The sequence below is a fragment of the Tamandua tetradactyla genome, chromosome 13 (assembly GCF_023851605.1).
Source record: "Tamandua tetradactyla isolate mTamTet1 chromosome 13, mTamTet1.pri, whole genome shotgun sequence".
Lineage (NCBI taxonomy): Eukaryota > Metazoa > Chordata > Mammalia > Pilosa > Myrmecophagidae > Tamandua > Tamandua tetradactyla.
This window is the reverse complement of record NC_135339.1, coordinates 24,687,916-24,711,086: the sequence shown is the minus strand read 5'-3', so window position 1 is coordinate 24,711,086 and position 23,171 is coordinate 24,687,916. Positions and strand designations below refer to the sequence as shown.

At 51.8% G+C, this 23,171-nt stretch overlaps 1 protein-coding gene across 3 annotated transcripts; it reads right to left on the bottom strand.

The window, feature by feature from the left end:
• Positions 1–5,054: 5,054 nt before the first annotated feature.
• Positions 5,055–23,097, bottom strand: DNAJB12 (DnaJ heat shock protein family (Hsp40) member B12). Of its 3 annotated transcripts, none has more exons than XM_077124985.1 (9): positions 22,869–23,097; positions 15,053–15,236; positions 13,674–13,819; positions 11,618–11,803; positions 11,427–11,506; positions 10,270–10,379; positions 8,637–8,809; positions 7,954–8,105; positions 5,055–6,849 (listed from the first exon to the last, which is right to left on the bottom strand). In XM_077124985.1, the coding sequence occupies exons 1-8, from the start codon at positions 22,999–23,001 to the stop codon at positions 7,984–7,986; spliced, it is 1,134 nt and encodes a 377-aa protein (XP_076981100.1). In that variant the 5' UTR covers positions 23,002–23,097; the 3' UTR covers positions 5,055–6,849; positions 7,954–7,983. The 3 variants fall into 3 exon arrangements, with proteins under 3 accessions (XP_076981100.1, XP_076981101.1, XP_076981099.1); XM_077124986.1 differs by having other exon boundaries at positions 7,960–8,105; XM_077124984.1 differs by having other exon boundaries at positions 8,008–8,105.
• Positions 23,098–23,171: the final 74 nt, after the last annotated feature.

Below are 23,171 nucleotides of genomic sequence, written 5' to 3'. Positions count from 1 at the left end.
TCCCACTCTGACCCATGAATTCTAAGCTGGCAGTGAGCTGGGGAGGGGATAAGGACACTGGATTTGGGGTCCTGAGAACAGAACTGGGGTGCAGCTGGGTCTGGAGTGACCCCTGTTTGAATAAAGCTGATCTGTGCCCAACTAGCAGCCCAGGACCTGGGCAGCCTCGAAGCCCAAAGACTCAGAGGTGGACAGAGGCTGAGGTTAACTAAGCTGGGAGGTCTGTGGATTGATGTTAATAATTACAACAAACATTTCCACATAATAATAAAATATAAAGTGCTTCCTTATATGGCATGTCTTTTAGAGTTGAGGCATAAACCCTGATCTCTAGACCCTCTGTCCAGCGCTTCAGTACCGAGGAGGGACCTGAGGTCCGTGGCTCTCCAAAGCCCCACCTGCATGCTCTGCGAGCCCGCGGTTCGCAGCACGAATACCACAGACAACGGACACAACTGCTGCCCGCACGGCGCTCGTGGTCAAGGGTGGGCAGCTGGCCTGCCATATGGCTAGAGGTGGGACTTAAGGTCTGGAATGCCATCCTTAGCTCTGGGGCTGTTGGCTGGCAGCCAGGAGGTGGCAAAGCCTGCCAGAGGTGGTATGTAGGGACAGGGCTGGGGCAGCCAAGAGCAGGACTGGACTCTGAATCTGGGAGTGGGTGGTGCCCCCGGGCACAGGCCTGAGCGTTGGAGAAAGCACACGCTTCTACCCCTTGGGGCGGAAACTGCTTTGGGTCGGGACCAGTACTCCCCCTGGACCCCCTGCCTTAGGCCACTGGGGGCAATTCCAGCAGGATTCCACTTCCTCCAGGAGGTGGGGCCGAGGGAAAGGATGGCACCAGGCCCTCAAGGGGCGGCTGACCTGGTGGTGGACAGAACTGTGGGCCCGTTTGGACATGTTCTCAGTTTTGGTCCACATTCAGGCCCGTTGTAAATAAAATCTCTTCCAGTTGTCACAGGAAGAGACGGTGTGGGCCCACTGAGTCAGGTGGGCTCCGCTCTGGATGACTGGAGTTCTCTGTAAGCAGAGGGAAAGTTAGAGAGAAGCCATAGCGAGTAGCCGGAAATGGAAGTCAGCGGAACCAGAGGAAAGGAGAGGTCATCGTCAGGTGATGGAAAAACCTAGGAACCCTAAAGACAGCCGGAATCCGACCTTTGGAGGAAGCAGAACTTTTAACCTCTGAAACCATAAGCCAATACATCCCTGTTGTTGGACCAACCCCTCGTGTGGTATTTGTTTGAGCAGCGAGGAGACTAAAACACTCCCCCATCCCTCCATCTGGGTACCACTCAGCCTGGCCCGGCCTGGGTCTGAGCCTTTCAGGGCTGGGAGAAGTGTCCCTGTTTGGGTGTGTGGCTTTATGGCTGCAAAGGTGTCACAGGGCAAACCTTGGCGAGGCTGAGGGAACTGCCCAGGGCCAGCCCAGAGGGGTCACCCAATGAGCATTCGGTGCCGAGACGCCCCTCCTTCCTTCAGCCGTGCTCGTGGAGGCCCCACTGGTCCCGGGCCCTGGGCTGCAGTGTGAACCCGACAGGCAGGCCCTGACCCTCACAGGGGGAGAGGCCTTCCTTCAAGAACTGTAGGAATACCTCCAGAATTACACTGGGAGGTGCCCTGAAGGACCAGGCTGGGCTGGGGGCACATGGCAGTGGGAGGGGTGTGTGTGGCTTACCCTGGCTTGGGGAGGGCAGGTCAGGTCTCATCAAGGGGTTGGCAGGAGGCTGGGCCCTGAAGAGTAGAGGAGTTTAGTTGGCATCAGAATTGCTGGCAGGGAGGCCTGTGGGCAGGGAACGCAGGGAGCAGTGACAGGCAAGGGTGGGTGGAGGAGACTCCAGCAGGGTTAGAGCACGAGGGCCCTGCAGGCCACAAGGAGCCAGGAAAGGACAGCTCCAGGGCTGACGTGACCAGGCAAGCATCTGGGGCAGCTCTCCAGCTGCGTGAAGAAACGAGGTCTGGCCCGAGTAGGGCCCTCTCTCCGTCTCTCTGGCCTCCCCTTTCCCCCCCTCTGTAAAAGAAGACTATCAGTCTCCTCCCTGTGCTGCCCAGACACCTGTCTCCTGGGCCTCTTCAGTTGTGCCCACCAGAAAAATGACACAACCCAGGGATGGTAGTGGGACTGCCAGCTAGGGACCCCAAAAGCCCTGAGCTCCACCCACCTCTTGCCTTCACCAGCCCCAGCTCCACTTGGGGACTGCAACCTGCCCTGCCCAAGACAAAGCCCATTGACTGAGCTACAAAAGGTAGCCCTGCCATTTATGGGACTTTATTTAGACTGAGCTGGGAGAGGGGAGGGTGGGGGTAGGTGGTAGCCAGTGTATAAGCTGCAGCAGCCAAACCAACTCTAGGGCTCTGGGAGGGCAGCTTGACTTTGGGGTCTGAGAGCCCTGATCCCACCACCCCTTGTTCAGCCTTCACCCTGGACCTTTTGTTTCCTACCCACTGGCTGTGGATGCTGTGTCCCCGGGAAACTTCCCTCTTTGAGAGTTTGGGGGGAGGGGACAGCCAGATGCCACAGCCTAGACCTCCACTTACCAGCCCTGTCTGCCCCCACGCCAGGCCTCAGGTGCGACCAGAATGGATGCTCTTGGCCAAATCTTTCATCTTGTCTGGGGCTCTGGTGCCTCTCTGGAGGCCCCTCCCTGCCAGGAGAGCCCCATGACCCCTAGCGTTATAGGGCAGGACCTAGCACCAAGAAAAGCTCAGGAATGCTTCCCAAATTAATAAGTGGTGAAGGTACAGCCAAGAATTCGGGAGGCTCAGGATCTCGTGTTCATTCATCCCTGGTGAAGTTCTTTCCCTGCCCAGTGGCCACTGGATGTGATTGGCAAGATTGGACAATTCTAGATTAGGGACCAGCCTACATATTGTTTCCTGAATGTGTTCACATCTACACTTTCCCACTCCAGGCCTTTGCTCACACCGCTCCCTCTGGCTGGATTCCCCACCCCAGCCCCAGCTCCCTTATAGATCCCAGCTCCTTTATCAAGCCTCCCCAGCCAGAGTCGCTCACACCTGTCCACACTCCCAGGGCTTCTATCACGGGGTCTGATGAACACCCACTCTTCTACTCTCCCACCCTTCACCCCTGTGGAGTTCCTCAAGGGCAGTGCGTGTCTCAGTGAACTTTGTGGTTTCACCACCTGGGATGCCACCCAGTCCGATGGTGCTCGGTTAATCTTCATTAACTGACTGCAAATAATGTCACTTATATAGTGCTTACTCTGTACTAGGCATTTTTAAGTGCTTTAAAGGGGCCAATTCTTTTAATCCTCACAACTCAAATGAGGTAGGTGGTTTTTTTTTTGTTATTCCTGTTTTGCAGATGAGGATGTCAAGGAAGAGGGAGGTTGGGTGACGTGCCCAAGGTCACCCAGCCGGAATTATAACCCAGAGACCTGGGCTCCAATGTCTGCACTGATACTCACAACCCTTCTGCTGTGCTGCCTTCTGGGGGTGAAGCTTCTCGAAGGGAGTTGGCCTGCACAGTGGGTGGACCCCTTTTGTCATTGTCTGGAGGGAAGGTGCACTGCTGGGATGGGCCCTCCTCTCCAGCGCAAGCACCTCAGATTAAGGCCCATTTCCTTTAATATGGTTTTTCCCACCCTCCTGGACTCAGAGCTCCTGTGGTTGCCACAGGTGGCTGCAGATCTCCTTGAATACGATTCAGATTCCCTTGCTTTTGTTATTCCCCCAGAGCCTCCCACTTCCCTGTAGTTTCCCCTGTCCTTGGGTCCTCAATTAATGTTTGCAGGATGACTGATTTGCCATATAGGCCCCAAAGACACACACAGCTTGCCAGAGAAGCTTGGGCATCACCTTCCCTCCCCCAAGCCTCAGTTTCCTGTGCTGATTAACGGACTAACTCGCCCAAGTCACATGGTGTGTGGCATCTGGCAAGGATTCCAAGTTGCTCTAGAACCCACAGTCAGTCTATTTACCTGAATCTTGGTACTGCTGGCTGATGTGCCCACCCCAGACAGCCAGGTGACTTTGCCTGGGCGACTTGGGGCGGGGATAGGGTTACAGCAGGGCCAAGGTGTGTGTTCCTTGCCCCTTGGAGCAGTTCCACCTCTAGACGTGGGAGCTGCAGGGATGAGATAAGCTGGCAGATCCCAGGGAGCTGGCTTGGAACGGTGGCTTGTTTTTGCCACCTGACAATGGGTGGGGGATACTGGTTAAAGCTCTTTCTCGCCGCAAACAGACGGAATCTGTCCCTCCCCTCCTGACTCCCAGAGCTGTGAGGAGAAACAGGGGTGGGGTGGGAGAATGGGGCGCTACTGGAAGCGCCTCTGCCAACCGCAGTTAACAAGTGGCGGCGCGCGCCCTCCCCTCCAACTAGGGCTGGCTGCTGTGACCCAGGTAGGGGCAGCCAATGAGCTCCCAGGCTGAGGTGGCACCACTGGGCAGCCTGCCTGTCTTTGGCTGGCGTGGGGTGGGAGGGACCTCGGGCAGCCAGTCAGGGCTGCTGGGCTCTGTCTCTGGGAGCCTGGGGCAGATCTGCTGCTCCATTCAAGAGAAGCCCTGCTTGGCTGCCACAGTTTCAACTTTTCTACCCTCCCGGGGGAGGCGACCAGCTACAGGAGCCTTGTGGGAGGGATGACTGGGAAACTGTATAGCCAGTGATGGAAAAAAAAATCAGGGGGAACTTTCCCTTGCTTTGGGTCCAGTTGGCCCATATGGTAGACCCTGGGCCTCTCTGGAGCAGCTGGAGAGGGAAAGATTCTGAATCGGTTTTGCTCACCACTGGCTCCTCAGGCACACAGTAGGCATGATGGAATGAGAGGGCCGAAGGCAATAGGAATAAGGGAAGGGTGGTGGTCGTGGGGTTCTGTACCCCTTTGGTCCACAGAGCCCCTTACTCTGCCTGGATGAAGCCAGCCCTAGAACAGCATTCGAGACCCAAGGGGGCTGTTGGCAGGAACAAGGAGTGAGGGAGAATTTGGGCTTGTCGCCCAAAGTTCCTTGTGGCATGGGCTGGACAGTGTCGAACCAACAGGTGCTTGTTCCCCCCTACCCCCGCCCCCCACCGTTCAATGCAGACCCACTATGGCCAATCACATAATAAACATATATTTATAGATGTACAATTTCAGAATTCTAATTCGAGAGTTACAGCTTCTCAGGGGATCTTTTAGGGTTTTTGTTCTTATTGCACATGGCTCAGCCCATCAAGGGACATCTACTGAGAACAGACAGTTGGGGCGGTGGGGGCAGAGCACCAGGGCCGCCATGGGGGGCACTCATGCCCACATCTAGTTCTTATCATCTCCCCGGGCCAGGGTGGCCATTTCATCACAAGGTAGGGCCTTGTTTTAAAAAAAAATATTTGACATCTCTTTACTAAGCGTCTTTTCCCATCAAGAATCCTGTTTGTGGGGGAATTTAAGAAATAAAAGCCAAGAGAAACCCTGGGAGGGTAGTTATCACCACCTGGCTGGCAGCCAGGGGACATAAGGCTTTAGAAGATGGGAGGCTCAGCGACACCCCATTGCCAGAGAAAAAGTCAGGAAAAACAACAGTTCCAAAAGGCCTGGTACAAACTGTGGGAATAAATCAAACCTCCCTCCCTTCCCCTGGTAGCAACAGCTGTTTTGAGAAAAATCCTCATTGGAAAGTGAGGCTAAGAAAACCCTGTTGTATCCTTCGTCCAAAGTGCAAGTGAAGACCCAGAGGGGTCACATCTGTGGAGGGCGAAAACAGTGGCGCCCACAGGCATTGACTTTTCTTCAGGATTCGGTGGCTGTCCCAGTCCTGGGCCCATCTGGCTGACTCTTGGAGGCACAGCCTTCTGGAGTCCTTGATGTGCCATTTAGAAAAACCTGTGGCAACGATGGGTTGTGCCCTGCGGCACCTGTAAGGCAAACCTACTTAGGGCCTGGGGGTGGGAGGTGGCCAGGCAGAACCTGCTGCTCCTTTGCAAATTCTGCTGTGCGCTGGTGGCGATGGTCAGCGTGGGGTGGGTGGTCTTAGCCCAGCAGCTCCTGTCTGTGGTTCCCGTCATGCCTCAATACTGACCTGGTACCTGTCCCTAGGGGCACCTCTCTCCCTCCCCACAGCCTGCTCTCCTCCAGCTTGAACACAAATCTGGCAGCTTTCAAAAGCTGCCTACAAATTTATACTGTCATGATTATTCCTGCCACCAAAAGCAGGCCAGGGTGGTGGGGGAAACAGATATTAACAACATGTGTCCTAACTTTCTTATGCTGTCAGCTATGGTTGATTTGTTTTGAAGGACCAGGTTACCATCCCCAAACAGGCCTCGTTTTCTAAAACAGGGAAGAGATCAGCTATACAACATAACCAAATCCCAACATAGTTTAAAAAGTCAACTATATATATATATATCTATCTTTATATATGACTATTTATATACAAATAGATATATATATACACATACACGCATCTATAAATTACATTCCAAGGAGAAGCCTCTTTTCTCCTCTCCACCTTTGGCCGACGCCTCCGGCTGTCTTCTACTGAGGTGACCGGTGGTGGCTCCTGGGAGGGGGAGGAAAGGCTGCTGGGCGCCCCCTCCCCCTGCCCTTCCCACAGACACTTGCTGCAAGTTTTACATTCTACTTTCGTTGCCATGGTTTCTGTATCCTAGGAGAGAGCCATTGTGGAGTCTGAGCCTCTGCCAGCCCTGGAAGGAAGGAAAGCAGCCCCGTGGCCGGTTTTCCTGTCTGTCCTAAGAGCTTTCGCATTTACTTGGTGAGAAAGAGGGCAGCTGTGTGATGTTCAGCCTCCAATTCCATTTTAATTTTTTTCTTTTTATGTCTTTTCTTAAATATACAGTTCATCACCTTGGCTCAGTGCATGTCACCAAAAATTCTCCAGGGATTTCATAGTCTGGGGAGGAGAGTGGTAATGGTTAGCTCAGCTGTCATGCAGCACTGGGTGCCTCTAGCTTAACCCCCAGGAGCAAGCCTCCTTGTGGCTGTCCTGCTCACCCCACCCCTGCCCTGAACCCCCTCCTGCAGTGTCATTCTCCTGGAGACAACAAATGGCCTCACAGCATAGAATTTCTAGTTGTATCCATGCCTAGGGGACACAGGCAAAGAAGGAGGTAGGCAGAGGCCAACAGAGAAAAGAACCCTCAGTGACTCTGCCCACACGCCTCTGGTCTTGGTCCAAGGTGCCCCCTCTGGCAAATGCTGGGAACAGAGTCCACGTGGAGGGGTGAAGATAGGGTAGGGGTTGTGGGGGGAGCCTGGTGCCAGCAACTTTCATCTTTTCCCCACCCAAATGGCTCTGAGTTCAAACCTGAACTTATGACCTTCTGTTCCCTTCCTCAGACCACAGGTGAGATGCTTGGGTGGGGCTGGATGCCTGCAGTTTCCAGGTACAGAAGGCATTCACAGAAGTGCCTGATCCCTGAGGGAGGGGGGCCAGCAGGGTGCCCAGGCCTGTTTGGCAGCAGAGCCTATCATCTCCCTCCCCTGCCTGTTACCCGGCTGCTCTTTCATCTCATTTATTTCCTCCTGCCTAGAAAGGCAGAGAGGAAGAGGAAGGGCTCTTGGCCCACCTGTGCCCACAGGTTCTTCCTGTGTCAGGAATATTTGGTGGCCGAAATACCAGAGCTCAGAAAATAGTATGCTGTGCTTGGGAATGGGCAGTGGTGGCGTGGTGGCTGGAACAGACAGGAGCCACGTGGAGTCCTCAGCAACAGCCTTGGGCTCCCCACTCTGCCTCACTCCTGGGCACTCAGCACCCTCAGGGTCAGGATATAGGGTGGGAGTGGGAAAGCAGCATCAGAGGGCCAACACTGACCTCAGTTTCCAAGTAGGGACACAGAACTTCTCCTTCTCTGAGAATGGCGGTCAGGCTGGGGACATAGAGCCTGTGCCATAACCATGGGCTCCCTCCCTCCCTCTCTCCCCTCTCCCTCTTCTGCCTCATGACCAAGGCCGAAGTTGTTGGGAGTTCCAGGGCAGAGGAGGCCCTGGCTCATACTTGGACCTTGGTGGTGTGGCTGGCCCAGGACTATCCATGCAGGGAGGCCTGCACCTCTGACAGTCGGTTACAGCTTGGGGTGCCCATCCTCTGTGCTTTGTGGTACATATCTGTGTCGCCGAAGTAGCGGGCCCGGTACAGCAAACCTTCCTCTGCAAAACAACAGGGCAGGGTTAGGGCATAGTTGGTACCTCCCGGAAGCTGCTAGGAAGCTTGTCTGGGACTGGTGGGAAGTTGGGAAGGCTGTTATGGGGCCAGGAATTTGGACAGAGCTGGCCTTCCATCAAGGAAGACTCTGGAGGAGCAAAGATTATGCTTCCAATTTGGGAGAGGGATAGAGGCCCCTTTCTATAGAATGTAGGTCACCAGCCCAGGTGAGAACGTGTCATCCTGCTCAGAACAATGCCCACAGATAAATCTAGTTGCCCAATCAGCGGGTGGCCAGATCTGCTCCCATCTGCCTCCACAAGCTCACTTCTGGCAGCCAAAACGGTAGGTTGACTACAGTGGCTTGCAGGAACCTAGAGGAAATCTCCAGGTGGCCCTTGGCTCCTAGCCTCAGGAAAACACAAGAGTGGAATCTAGCCAGTAGCTGGGACAGAGCAGCACAAGGTGCTGGGCCCACAAAACATTGGGGAGTAGAGCTTTCTCTTAAGCCTTGCTCCACCCCCACCCACACTTACTTTGCTGCTTCTCCTTCCAGCAGTTATTTCGGAGGTTGGCGATATAATCATCTTCCACATTTCGTTCCACCGTTTTGAGGCTGGAGCCGGTGTACTCCTCAGAAAAGGAGTCTGCCACATAGTAGACGACACTCAGGTGGTCAGTGACTCGCTTGTGGACATGGCCTACCGACCTGGCCAGAAACAGACCAGGCACAAGTGGGCACAGGCCCCTAGGTTCAGGGCAGCTCTAGAGATGGTAGGGCCCCATAATAGAGATGCCACAGAGGCCACAATGGTAGCGGATTCCCTCCTGAACTACAGCAGGAACTTGCACACCACCCAAAGTGAGGGTCTGAGCAAAATCAGGGTGTCCTTCACTTACAAGTGGCCCAGAGCATGGCAATACCTTCCTTCAGTCTCTGCTTACTACACTGTTGATCACGGGGAGCTCTCTCTGAGGAGAGGCCCTGGTCAAGGAGCAGGGGATATGGGAGAGTGTCGCTCTGCCTCTGGTGGGCTGTCACCTGAGCTCCTGTGCCTCTATTACCTCATTCACCCTCTAAGTCAATAGTTGCTGAGAGCCTGGTTGCCTACCCAGGAGCTCCCATTCTAGAGTTAAACGCCTTCGGAACAAAATGACAAGAAAGGCTCCAAAAACAATATCTTTCTAACTTTGGGATTTTATCTTTCAGCTCCAATTATAGGCTCTGTGGCTATAGAAAAAGCCTGAAAACCCAGACAGGAGTCCATGCTCCAGGAAGGACAGGGCCTCCCCACTCCCATGAAGACTGCCTCTCTCATCCCTCCAGCTGCAAGGAAAAGGAAAGGGGTGGCAAGGGCTGGCGTGGGTCTGGTGTACCAACCCTGCCCCTGCTGGCTGAGCAGCATACTGCCAGGCTCCCAGCCAGAGCCAGGCTGCTTGGTAGGAGCAGAAGGCTTCTACAAAAAGAGCACCCACTATGGATCAGAGAGTCTGTCTGGTGCTGGTGCTGGAGATACATGAGGCAAGCTGATGCCCTAAATGGTAAAATATCTTACCCAAATTCACTCCTGGCAGTCGAGACCATGTATTCATTCAACAAATGTTGGTGAACATTTCTAATGAGCCAGGCATTTTATGTACATTACTCATTTAATTTTCACACCAGGTGGGTGTTGATAGTCCCATTTTATAGATGAGGGAACCAAGGCTCAGAGAACTCAAGTAACTTGTGTTACTTGAGTCTTTGTGGGGGTGGGCAGGGCCACATGGGTGCTCAGTTAGTGGAGGGGCTGGGATTCAAAGTCACCCCAATTCTCACTTTTGAGTCTGTGTTCTTCCCATGGATCCAGGGCCCTCAGCCAGAACTTAAGAGAAGAAATTCTTAATTTAAGTTGTACACATAACTTGTGAGGTGAACGGGAGGTGTGGATCACAGAAGCCTCTGAAATCATATGCACAGTCGTGTGCATGTGAGTTGTTCTAGGAAAAGGCTTGTAGCTTTCATTGCATTTTCTTAGGGGACTGTGATTCTATAAACATCGAGAACCTCAACTCAACGGAGAAAATGTATTTTCTTGATTCTAAACCAGTCCCCTGATGGGGGCTGAGACTCCAAAGCCCTCTCTCTGCCCACCGCCCCAGGCTCCTCTCCCAGCTGCAGGTACTCACGGCCTCGGGCTCAGGCTGTAGGGGGGACTGGAGACCATGAGCTGGCTGAGCGCTGACACTAGGATCAGGATGAGGATGGGCATCAGTTGGACGAACACTCCCAGCCCGCCCTGGAGGGAGAAACCGAGGGTCACCCAGCCAGACCTGCCACAATGGAGCCCAGGGAGCAGGAGCTGGGTGACCCACACACAGGCCACGACACTATTCTCCCTCTCCCTCTCACAGCACCCCCTCCCTCAATGCAGAAGCTCCTCCACCTTCCAGTTTCCCCGATAAAAAGAGAGTTGTAATTGGTGTTAAATAAAGGAGGGAGGAGGGCAAACACCCCCATTTACTTGAGGAAAAATACCCAAAAATCAGCACAAGTGGCTTCTTCCAGGAGAATGAGAGGCAGGGCTGGAGGGAGACTTTCACTATGTATACCTTTCTGAATTCTGAGCACTATGAATGAATATATTACTAATTTTAGAATTACTAATTAAAAATTAGAAATGAAAAGGAATACACTTACTGTGTAATAATTTTTGGTTTAAAAACTTTCTCTGTATGTTAAATACACATCAAACTGAAAAAGTTTAAAACACGAATGAATAAAAACAAGGCCACATTATCAGAGCAAAAGGGAACCCCTCTGCCTGCCAGAATTTTTAATGCTCTGCAATTGTCTGCATTATTTTAATTGTGGCCACTCAGCTGTTCTTTATTCTGTGGCATGCATGTGTTTGAAGCATTGTCTTGTTACATCTTTTGCACACATTTTTTAAGGGACAAGAGACAAGAAGGGTTAGTCCATAATTTGTCATCCTTTACAATTCCCTCATGAAATTTAATTTTCTCTTGCCTTAAAACCTTTGGTAGCTTGGAAAATGTCATTTTGGCCTTTTCAAACAAACGGACTGCACAAAAGCCTGTCTGTGAAGTTTCTGCAAGTTACATTTCCCAGCAGAGGCCATCAAACCTCAATTCCTGTGGGAACTGCGGAGTGTGGCGCCCTCTGGTGTCACGCAGGAGATGGTGAGGGGGGCCAGATGGCTTCTTGCTTAGAGTTGTGGGGCCATGCTGGTCCCAAATTGAGAGCTTGGGCTGTAACTCCCTCTGGCAGGCCACACACCCTGGGCTGCCCTCCCTCTGCTCTCCCCAGAGCCCTCCTCACTCACGTCACCCTGGTTCTCCCTGCGGTCCTGCCGTTGCTGATAGGTATAGCGCATGCGGCCGTTGCTGTAGACATGGACATTACCTGGGGGTCAGAGGGATGGAGTCAGGAGCTGGGGCTGCTGGGACATGGAAAAACGGCCATCTGTTCCCCATCATCACCCCTGGGAGATCTGAGGAGGGCAGGGAGACTTACTAGAAGGAAAGCCACCACCGAAGAACATGTTGAAGAGGTCTTCAGGGGAGATGTCAGCCTCGAAGCCACGATGGAAGTCCCCATGCCCATGACCGTGCCGGGCTGCCTGGCTTTTGTCATCACCAAATTGGTCATACTGCTTCCTTTTCTCAGGGTTGCTAAGTACTGCATATGCTGTGCCAATAGCTGGAACAGAGGCAGAAAGGTCAGGCCTGGGGTGCTGGGGGAGTGGTGGAGGTTCCCATGGCAGCCAAGAGCTCACTTCCTTCAGGTACTTGAAGGCGCTTTAGGAAGCCGGAGTCCCTGGGGCAAGTAGGAAGTTTGGCTGTTGGGTGAGTGTGGGGAAAGGGGTTGCAGAAATACCCCTAACTGAATCTGGGCAGGCTGGGCTGGGTAGGGAATTCACACTCAGGCCCCTGTCTTTCTACTTCATGCCCAAAGCTGAGCCTTTTCCACATGCCGGGTCCTTTATGGGCATCATCTCATTATTCCTGACAGTCACCCTATCTTCACTTTATCAATGAAAAGACAGGTTCAGAGAGGTGAAGTGACTTGTCTAAGCTCACAGAGCTCTGATAATATAGAACAAAGAATCACACCCAGGTCGTCCTGCCTCAGGTTTGCTCTCTGACTTCATGAAAACCACCAAGAACAAAAACTCCCTCTTCATACTGCTCTCTCTCAACGTACATGATGGAAGGTTATGCAATCTTGATGCTATGGTGCAACATATAGGCCAGACACATGATGTCTTTGTAAACTGGAAAACAGGAGGAACTGCTGGGAAGGGCCCACACTGGGAGCCAACTTCCCTGGGTTCCAGTCAAGACTCCTACACTGCTGGTGGTATGACCCGGCAAATTCCCTCTCTGGGCCCTACCCACCAGAGCTTCCCAAGCAGGAAACTTGTGCCCGAAAGGACCCTAGTTATGGGCCCTTCTCAGCCTTGTGCTCTTTCTCCCCAAGTCCACTCTCTCAGAAGAGTGGATCAAAGTTACAACTGCTTCAGAATCTGCAACTCCTGGGAAAAAGGAAGATGGAACCTCTCCTCCCATTCTGTTAAGGTCCCAAGGCTAACATAGCTACATTCCCTCCTAATTCTCATTAGGACTGGCAGTCCGGCAGCAGAGGGAGATGCAGGGACCAACCCCAAGATGGCACTCCTGGGGCAGGACTCTAGGAGACAGGGCACCAGGTTCCTGGGGTCTGCCTAAGGTCTGGTCACAGCCCCTACCCCCACTCCCCTGGCACCACACAGTACCACACCCCCCTCCCCACCAACCCAGCCAGGCTCGGTGGGGCTAATCACCCATGCTCTCCCAGGGGGTCCCCAGGAGGACCAGGTAGGATGAGAGAGGGAAGAGAGGTCTGAGGGAGCAGTGAAATAGCAGTGCTTGGCAACGCAGTGCTGGCACACAGCCAGCCTGCACACGTGCCTGAGATGCTAAACAGAATTTTAAATGAATGAAGGCAGCTTAAGATTTTAGTCAGAATTGGACCCCCCATCTCAGAAACAATGGGCCCTGGGACCAGACAGATTGCAGTGTTCCCCTGCAGGTCCTAGATGTGTGCGAATGTGAATGTGTAGGTGTTAGGGAAGGCTGGTGCTGCTGGTGCTGAGGAGGCCACCAGGCCAGAAGGCCCTGATTTGGGGCTGCCCTGCTCTCAGCACGGGGACACTGTCACCCAGAAGGGGCAGCCATGAGACTCCGAGACACAAGTGCACGCAGGTGAGTCGGGAGGTCTGGCTCTCCCCCTGTTCGCTGTGGGATTAGTCCTCTAGTCCTCTCTTGCACTCAGCTCCCCTCCACTAACCCTGGAGAATAAGGAGAAAGGGGGAGGCAAGAGTACGCAACGCTCTGGCAGACTCTGTAAGGCTAGACGTGGCTACTAGGACTTTCTTCCCAGGAAGCTGCTCCTGAGCCTGTGGGGCTTGGACCCAGAGACACTTCCCTCTGCCCCCCCCACTTCACAGGAAATCTCTCTTGGCCCTGTATTCCCTCCTGGGGATAGGAGATAAAAATACCAAAATGTTAGGAAACCGGAGTCAGCTTACCTTTGAAAGCTTCAGTGGCACCTGGTGCATGGTTCTTGTCTGGGTGGAATTTGAGGGCCAGTCTGCGGTAAGCCTTCTTCAGGTCCTCATCTGAGGCCCCTCTGCTCACTCCCAGGATCTCGTAGTAATCTCTACACTGCTTGACCCTGGGCAGGGAGAGGAGTGCGGTAGAGGGGTGTTCCCAAAGGCCCAGGCCCGGCGTGGGGCACACAGCTCTGAGCAGGCCATCCGTTAAGGGAGCAGGAGGGACTGGATGATGACCCGTCCAGGTGAGTTGTCAGAGCTGGGACAAGGCAGCTGTGATGAGTGCTGCCTGGGATGCGGAGTAGGGAAAGGCCCAGCAGAAATCTCAGGAATACATGTAGGACTTAAGAGTCAGCTGCTGCTTTTGCCAGGTCAGCATCCATTTCCAGTCTGCTTACTCTTACTGGATGCAATCTTAGAAGGGCTGTCAGCGCCGGCCAATCAGGGACTCTGCCAAAGGGGAGGGGTTAGGCTAACCAGACTCTCCTGCAATCTGAATCGCGAATGGGTAGCATAAAAGCCAGAATGAAGGTGTCTGCTCACTCTGACCACACGGCCCTGAAGAGACCCTGGTTTTCTTTCATCAATTCTAGTCCTTGGGTCCCAGGAGACACCCTGGTTCTTGGCCTTTTAAAGGCCTTCCCAACAACCTGTACGTTTCTATTGTCCACAACTGAAGAACCCTGCCTGGTCAAAGAGAAATAAATTTGGTAAACAAAGAAAGAGAAACAAATTTGGTTTATGCTTTTATGGCAAACTACAGTCACATGAGGTCACACACAGGTCTGAACCCCAGGGACGGGAGCTGCTAGCATCCTCACTCGTATCCAAGAAGCACCTCAGTGGAATTCCTGAGGCTGATGGCGGGGGCAGGACTATCGACTCCTGAGATACTGTGACTGGGCTGCACTGGGCCCCACAGCTTCCCATCTCCTGCTCTATTCTACCCTACACAGGTTCTTCGTCTGAAAGGGCCTTGTCTGGGCTGGGGTGTGGGTTGGGGAGAATGCGGAGGGGGAGACCAGGCCCCATCTCTGTCTGACAAACAGAGCTGTGTAAAGAGGCCTGGGCAAGCACAGCCAGTGGCAGTGTCAGCATTTCCAGCCTCTTCTGTGGCTTGTCTTGGTGAGAGGGGACAGTGGTCCCATGGTTTCCACACTATATCTCAGGGTTTTGCAGGAAACAAAACGTGGTCTGGTGAACTCATCTGTACCACCTGGACCGCCTCCATCCTCTACGGCCCTCCCAACTCAAGACTGCAGGCATCTCGGGGAGGGAAGCTTTCTCTAGACTTGAAACCAGCGCCCCTCCCCCACCAGGGGCTCTGGACCCCTGCCCGCCTGACATGCCGCTACCTCTTGACAGCTGCTACTTGTTCTGCAGTGTAGCCTTTGGTGCTCTCTCCACCGCCTCCAGCTTCTCCGTTGGCTGAGGGGGCATCGGCTCCACCTGCTTTCCTATGAGTTGCGTGGGTTGTATCTGTGGGTTGGGGCTGATCACCAGCAGACTGTGGTTTCTGGTTGAGGGACTCGATGAGGGCTGTGGAAGGCAAGGAAACCATTCAGGGCCCCTGCTACACAAGCTCACAGGCCAAGGCCAAGGCCCTCCCCCACCCCAGTAGCTCCTTCCAGCAAAACACTACCTTCTTCTTTGCCATGGGAGAGTCCCTGCTCACTTAGGATCCATAGCCTTTAGGAGCAGACAGCATATAGGTCATTTTTAAAGGCAGCATGAAAACCAACCATAAACCCTTCAGATTTCTTAAATCTCAGAGCGGTGTGTGCTCAACAGACCTGCGCAGGTGAGTGTGCAGTGGGTGAAATGCTCCACCTGGGAGCCCCACTTAGCTTCCCTACATTAAGCCAGGATTGGCTAAGAAGCCTTCCTTGAGGGCTCTGCCTAGCCATGAAGAGGAGCAGGGAAAATTATTTGCTCCAGAGGACCAGGGTTGGAATGAGACTCAGGAAAAACATCTGCTTTTCTCACAACTTGCTATTTTTGCTGTCCTACTCCAATGTTGGGGTCTACGCAGACACTAGTTGTCACCTCACACAGGGTCACAGTTATTCAAATCCAAGCATTTGGTTCCTGTTGACACAGTGAGGACGGACTCACATCTCCGGCAGAAGTCTCCTGCATGTCCCCAATTTATTCCAGGCACAGGACAGTTCTCAGAAACCCCCTCATCATGCCTGTGGCACGATGTACTGGGTGGTAAAATCCCAAAGCCTCTGACAGGCTCCCAGGAAACCAGGCGCCAGGACACTTCTGCTGAGAAAGGGTGGCTGCACAGCCCAGGCGTGTCCCCAGCATCCAGGTCCCAGCTGGGCTCAAGGCACTGGGCTGGGTGTCAGACACCCTTCTACCGAGACACACCTGAGTCTCACCCAAGGGGCCCAGACCGGGTTGCTGAGGAGAGTGCACTGGGGCTCAAATGGGAACTCTGTGCCCTGCCTTGGCTGTAGCAACCTCGCCTGGTTGCACGGAGTCAGCAGTTGGGAAATCCAAACACAGAACTGATGGCCGAGCTCGCCAACCTGAGGAAGGTGGAGGGGTTCCCGAAGTGAGCCCCGAAAGGGTGCTCTGAGAGGAGCAAAAGTGCTCGCCACTAGTGCTTTACATGACTTACAACCTTACAAAGGAGGGATAATCCCCATTGTGAAGAAGAGACTGTGGCAAAGACTACTTAAACAACTTGCCCATGTTTATGCAGCTGGTTTGGTGGGGAAACTGGCATTTGAACCCCAGCAAGTCCTGCTCCAAGCTCCGGCTCTTAACTATGTTGCTATCCCGGACCATGTGAGTCTGACAGTCATTTCAAGTAGAGAAGAGAGGTTAAATTCACAAAGATCCAGGTTCAAATCTCACCTCTGCCTCTTACTGGCAGTATGACCTTAGATGACCTATGATATTTCTCTGACTCTCTTTTTCCTCACAATGGTGACAGGAGGATGAAATAGATAATGTATGAAAGTATTCAGCATAAGGCCTAATGGAATAAAAGTTCAAAATAAGTAGCTTCTCATATTATATCATGGGCCCATGAAGTGGCCGTGCACTGGGAACAGGCTGGCCAGGGAGGTGAGGGAAGCTGAGGTGATGGGCTATGGGGGCAAGGAGTCTGGGAGCACCAAGGTTTAGGAGACAAAGCGCACATACTCAGAAGGCTTTTTTTTTTTCTTTTTGCATGGGCAGGCACCGGGAATTGAACCCAGGTCTTCAGCATGGCAGGCGAGAACTCTGCCTGCTGAGCCACCGTGGCCTGTGCACTCAGGAGGATTTGGACCCAGTTATAACCATGAGATTTTAGGCTGTCCCAAAACCAAGCCTGCATTGGCCAACAAGGGCATGGCAAAGGGAGACACCACAGATGAAGAGATGCTGGTTAAGAAGGGAGAGAGGGAAGGAGGCTGGTTTCCTAGGGCTTTTAAAGAAGTTGTTTGTTACAGTTTCTCTGGAAGCTCCAGTGGTTCAGGCACTAAGGACAATATGATCAACCATCTACCTGTCACAGGCATGCAGGAGTAGCACCCAGGAGATGGCTGGGTTTTTCTTTAGTACCTCTATGGGAAAACTCTGGAAGCTTTTTGGGAGGTAACATGGAGTCAACCACACTACTTTCTCTGAATTGCAGAAAGAAAGCCCATAGGGGGATGGATGTGCTCTGGGTCACAAAGAAGATCTCTGCATGAGTTGGAAATTAAGGATTTCTGGTTGCTGGTGTGTAGGTCTCTCTTGTGGCCTGGGCAACCCCTCTGGTAGGCCCGTGGGATGTGATGGCCTCATCCTGACTCATGTAACATCCCTCACGGCACAGCGGCTGATAGGTACAGTCACAGAAGAGTAAGACAAAGAACCATGTAATAATGTGGTTCTGGAGTCGGAGAGACTAGGCTGGGTTCAAATTCTGGCTCTACCCCTTCTTGCCTGTGGGACCTTTGGCAAGTTACTTAACCTCTCTGAGACGAACTTTCCTCAACTGTAGAATAATTGGAATGGCTTTATCTCCTTGTATAACTGAGAAGAGTGAATGAGAGAATGTGCACAAAGCATGCAATACAGCCTGAGCCAGGACGACTGTGTAAACAGTGATGGTTGCTATTATTTTCATTATCTGTGCCAGAAACCACACTATTGGCACGTCTGTAATAAAATCTCTTGGATTCTGCATCATCGCTGCTGCTTTTCCAAAGCATTCCACGCAATCAGTCAACCTGTTACCACTACCCTGACTGAGGGGGAGCTAGTTCTGCTCCTCAAAGCCCAGCGCAGGAAATAGGGCTTGCCTTGACTCTTGGCCCTAAGCAAGCAGTTAAGAACAAGGGAGGGGACATGCTCATCCTTCCCAGGCCAGTGGGTAGGTTGGAACATATTCTAGGCAAGAGGTTACAATCTTGGTAGGCAGAAGAGACAAAGCCTAGGCAGCAGAGGCTCCTTGTTTCTAGAGGGATTTCCCAGTAAAGCTGTAAGACATTTAAAAGAAGGGAAATAGGGAGCAGAAACCAAAGCTGGGGGTGGAAAAAGCAGCAGTTGAGGCCAAAGTGAGAGGGTTTCTATGGCCAGAGTCACCAGGGGCTACTGTTTCTCAAGCACAGATTTGACAGCCAGATTGTCTGGTTCAAACCTTGCTCTACCACTTGCTGAGCATTATAAGATTGGCCAAGTTACTCACCTTTTCCATGCATAACTGTATCTCCTTCATGAGGACTGAAAGAGTAAGCAAGTGAATACATATTTGCCTAGCAAATATCTAGCGTTCTCTATTATTATCACTTTTGCTATTAGGTTAAGTCATTAAGTTTCCAGGTTCTCTCTGTACTTGCTTGGCTCGAAGTGAGTCAGGAAATGGAGGTTAGAGCAGGGAAACAGCTTGGGGTTGGAGACAGATGGTTCTGGTTCCTTTGCTAACTAGCTGTGTGATCCTGTCAAGATATCTAATTTCCCAGTGAAGACAGGATCTTCACCTCACAGGGGTAAAGAAGACTCAGTGACAGGGAATGGAAAGGGTGAGTGCACCTTGAAACTTACCAGTACTAGAATATCTCCCACTTTCAACCCTGAAGGCCAAAATCCCTTGGAAACCAATCCTCCCCTCTCCCACACAACGGCCTTCCCAGCTCGACCTTCCTGACCAAGCCTGGACCCAGAGCCAGCCATTTCATAGATTCCCTGACAGCCTGAGCTGCAAGGACCCTTGGAAATCATCCAGGCCAATGCTTATTTGATCTGCTGGTGAAACTGACACGTATAAATGTTCTCATTCGCTCCTGGAAAACATGGGACCTTACAACATCATTGCTCAGCCTCAGGCAAAGTCAGCTATCAGGGACTAGGTGGAAAATGCCAGAAAGGGACTGACTGGGTCCACCACCACTGCCCTGTGGCCTTCTAGCTTGGGACCCCAACATGGCTGCACAGCCCTCAATGCCTCCCTGTCCTACCTCCTGCAGCAGGAGTTTCAAGTCCCCCTCACATCCTATTTCACCAAGAATGTCAACACTCTGGAGTTCCTGACCCTTCAAGGCCATTCTGAGCCTTCTCTCACTCCTTACTCCTTCCTCCCTCTGTCTGTCCCTCCATTTCACCAAGACTACCCCTCCATGCATGCTCTCAATCCTTCCCTTTTCATTTCTTCATTTCTCTTTGCTGACTCCCTCTTCAAGCTTTGCCTTTCTGTGGTGCCTCCTGATCACTTTCCTGGCCCATTGCTATTCTTCTCTTCTGTACCACTAAACATGCCACAAGAGTCCTTCACACTCAACCTCCATTTTCACCTTCTATTCTTTCCTCAATCTATTGGGGCCTGGCTTAACTCCCTGACACACACACACCTTTCCTTCTCTCTCTCTACCCTGCTGAAAATGCTTGGCCAAGGTTAGCAATGAGTGTCAAACCTACTAACTATGCCCTAACTTGGTCCTTTCCCCTCTGGGCCTCTGCAGCATCTAGGAGGGCTCTATAAAAAGTGATGCTACTTGACAACGCTACTTATCACCTCCTTGGCACACTTCTCCACAACTACCTGGCTACTGTCCTCCCCTGAGATTGCCTCTTCCTCTCATTGCTCCATCTCATTCTATTCTTCCTGTTCATCGGTTAAGGAAAGGCATAGTCTGCCTGCAGCAACCTTCTCTGCATGCTCCATTATTTCCCACAGTGACCTCAACCACCCACAGCTCCAATAAAGCTCCCCACACTGATGATGCCAGACTTGCATGTGGAACCTGGATCTCTCTCCTGAGACTGAGAGTTTGTCTGGAAGGCCCAATGGGCACCTCCCACACTGGCCATCTCTCCCCACCCACTCTTCCATCTCAGTTCTTCAGCCTTGGTTTCCTCCTGCTCACACAGGCTTGAATCCTCATTCCCTATTTCTTCTCAGTTCCTCTCTCTCCTACTAAAGCTTGGCATCCTCCTCTCCAATGACCTTATCCTTAGTCATATTGCTTTATATCAGGTCCTCATAACTTCTAACCTACTTAATGCAACTGTCTCTTAGTTGGCTTCCAGGCCTAGTGTCTCTCTTCCCTCTCATTAACCTCTCATGCTGGTTTCATTTAAGAACTGTACCCTTATCTTGTTCCTGCTTTGAAAAACTTGAATGGTTTTCTTACCAACTACAGAACAAAATGAAAATATCTTGGCCTGGTGGGGAAGGATTTTCACAATCTGGCCCCATCCTACTTTCCAGCCTTAATCCTCTCTCTACACAAACTACCACCACCTTTGCTTCCAAATCTTGCTACACTCAATCCCCTCCCCCTCCAACCTCTTACAGCTTCTGGATTCCATGCCTTTTCCCAATATGCCCTTCCCCAAGTCTCCTACCTTCCTTCTGGGTCTTAAGCCCAGTTCAAATGCTGTTTCTGGTCTTCTCCCCAGGAACCCCCCTCACTGTAATTTACCATTATTTTTACATTCTTGCTATTGCGCTTACTGCATTGCTGTCTTTCCTCTACCAGAGACTGTCTTTCACCACCCCAGCACCCACTTCCACCCAACTGGACTAGGAACCCAAGGAGGGCAGGGGCTGGACTTTTCATATCCATCCTAAAGTATTTGGCATCTAGTAACACGCTTAATTTTTGTTGAATCACATTTATTATCTTCTGATATTTTTCTTGTCTCCTTCAATTGATTGTAAGCTCCTTGAAGTGAGGGATAACATCTTACCAACCCCTCTATCCTGCTTAGCGCAAAGCAGAGGATTTTGCAGACAAACAAAACAAAACTCTCAACACGTCTTATATTGAATGAGCATCTGGAAATAAGCTCATATACAAAACATCCAATGTAGACCACTTAATATTTTCTAAGTAAGATTCCCATGTCCCAGGCCTCCTAAATTAATTCCAGCAGAGTGCTGCAGATGGCACAAGGTGATGATTATAGAGAGGCATGAGGCATATACTCTTTCCAGAATAGCACAAATATGACAAGTACGCAGCAGATGACTCTTCTGCCTGAGCAGATTTCAGTGCCTGAGCCCCAGAGAAGACATCATTCAGTTTTCTGAATCGGCCCAGGAAGCCTGCTGACAGGAAGACCCCTATGAGCTATGTACAGCCAACTGTTACCATTTATTTTTTGGCTGCCTGCTCCAGGGCCCCTAGAAGCCTCAGACAATGAGCTTTTGGAGTACTCCCACTATATCATGTACCCTCTTAGAGAGTGTGACTATTTCACATGGAGGTTCTTTGAGCAGGTTACCTCAGGAGTTCTGGCAGGTATAGGCTGAAATACTCTCCAAGAGCAGGCAAATAAGCCAAAGATCAACCTGCAGAGTCAGGAAGGAGGAAAGTTCAGGTGGTCTAGGCCACCTTTTCTGCCACTGGCACAGTTTCCCTTTGTCTTCTCAATTTCATAATGTACATAGGTACTTTAGAAGGCTGATTGCTGCTTTTCCATTTCACGTAATTCATTTCATAAATATTTATAGAATCACAGGACTTTTCAACTTCTAGCTGTGTTGGCAAGATTGGGCAATCTCTTGCCTCTGAGATCTTTCCTTTTTTATAGAGCAAAAATAATGATCTTTCTTCTGTCTCCCTAACAAGGTAAACTGAAATGAGTAAATGCATATGAAAGAGGCTTCTAAACTGAAAAGCGCTATGGGTATTACTGTAATTCACATTATTGGAGCTAACCCTCTAATTTCCAAATGAGGAAATGCAAACTCAGAAAAGTCACATGGTAGCAAATCAGGATAAAACCTGGGCCTTCTGATAATTCGGAGTGCTTGTTATATGTCAGCCAATTTACTAAGTGGGAATAGCAGGTATAAATTTTGTATCTTTAATGGACTGCCTCTTTCTCCCCTCTAGCTTTCCTTGAGAAAAACTTCTTGGAAGACAGAAAAAAAGAAGAAAATAAAATGGTTCTTAATACAGTGGAGATTATGAGTACAAACAATCTCACTATCCCCTCCCTGGTTTGGAAACTGAGCAGTCTGGTTCCTTCTACCCATCCATATGGCTGGCCACCGATGGACTCTTGGGGGGAGACTAGTGTGAGGGCAGCCGAACATCTCCTAGGGCATCCGTTCCTGATCTCACAAGGGAGTGAAGAGGCTCCAGGTGGGAATGAGGAACCCGCTCTTTCGAGGTGGTGTAAGGTACAGAAAAAGGCAGACGCTAATTTTGGGAGGGTAGACCTTGGCCCTTGCCCCGAGAACTGCGAGATAGTGAAGAGGCTATGGAGGCACTTTCCCAGGGCGCCCGAAGATCAGAAGTCTTCCTTTCCTTTCAGGAACCCATTCACTCCCTCAGAGGAGTCATGTTTATTTTCCTGAACTATATTTCTCAGGCCGGCAACTGGCCCTGGGCCACCAAATGACCTCTTGGGAAATGTAGTTCGAATTCGCTTCTAGGTAGGTTCTCTTCGCTACCCCTGTCAGCGCCTGGCTTCCTCTGGAACTCCAAATCCAAGAGGGTTCCGCAAGCACCCCGAAAGCCGAAGTCTCGGCTGCCACTGTCATCCAGTGGCCAGCATCCCCAAGAGGCGTGGGAAGGACAGACTACACCTCCCAGCAGCCACCGCGCGCCCCACTGCGCAGGCGTAGCCGCGCCTCGCTACCCCTCCCCCTCCTCCAACTGCTCCAGTCGGTCCGTTCCCGTGTTCCCCCCATCAGTTCTAATGTACCCTTCTACCTCTCTGCCACCTCACACTCACCACGAACCCGCGGCGTCGGGTACAGCCGCTGCGCCTTCTCCAGGAAGCGGAGCGCCCGGTTGTGTTGGTTGCTCTGGATGGCCTTGAGAGCGATGCTAATACAGCGCTCGGCTTCATCCTTGTTGGATTCCATGGCGGAACCAGAGCGCGGAACCGGGGAGGGGAAGGCCGGGCGAGCGAAGGGCTACGCCAGCTGGCGTCGCGTCGCGGTGCAAGCCGGCGCAAGATGATGACACAAGCCCCCACCCCTCCTTTTCCGAGGTTTGAGCAAGGCCGGAAACTTGCCGTATGTCTCCTAAGAGA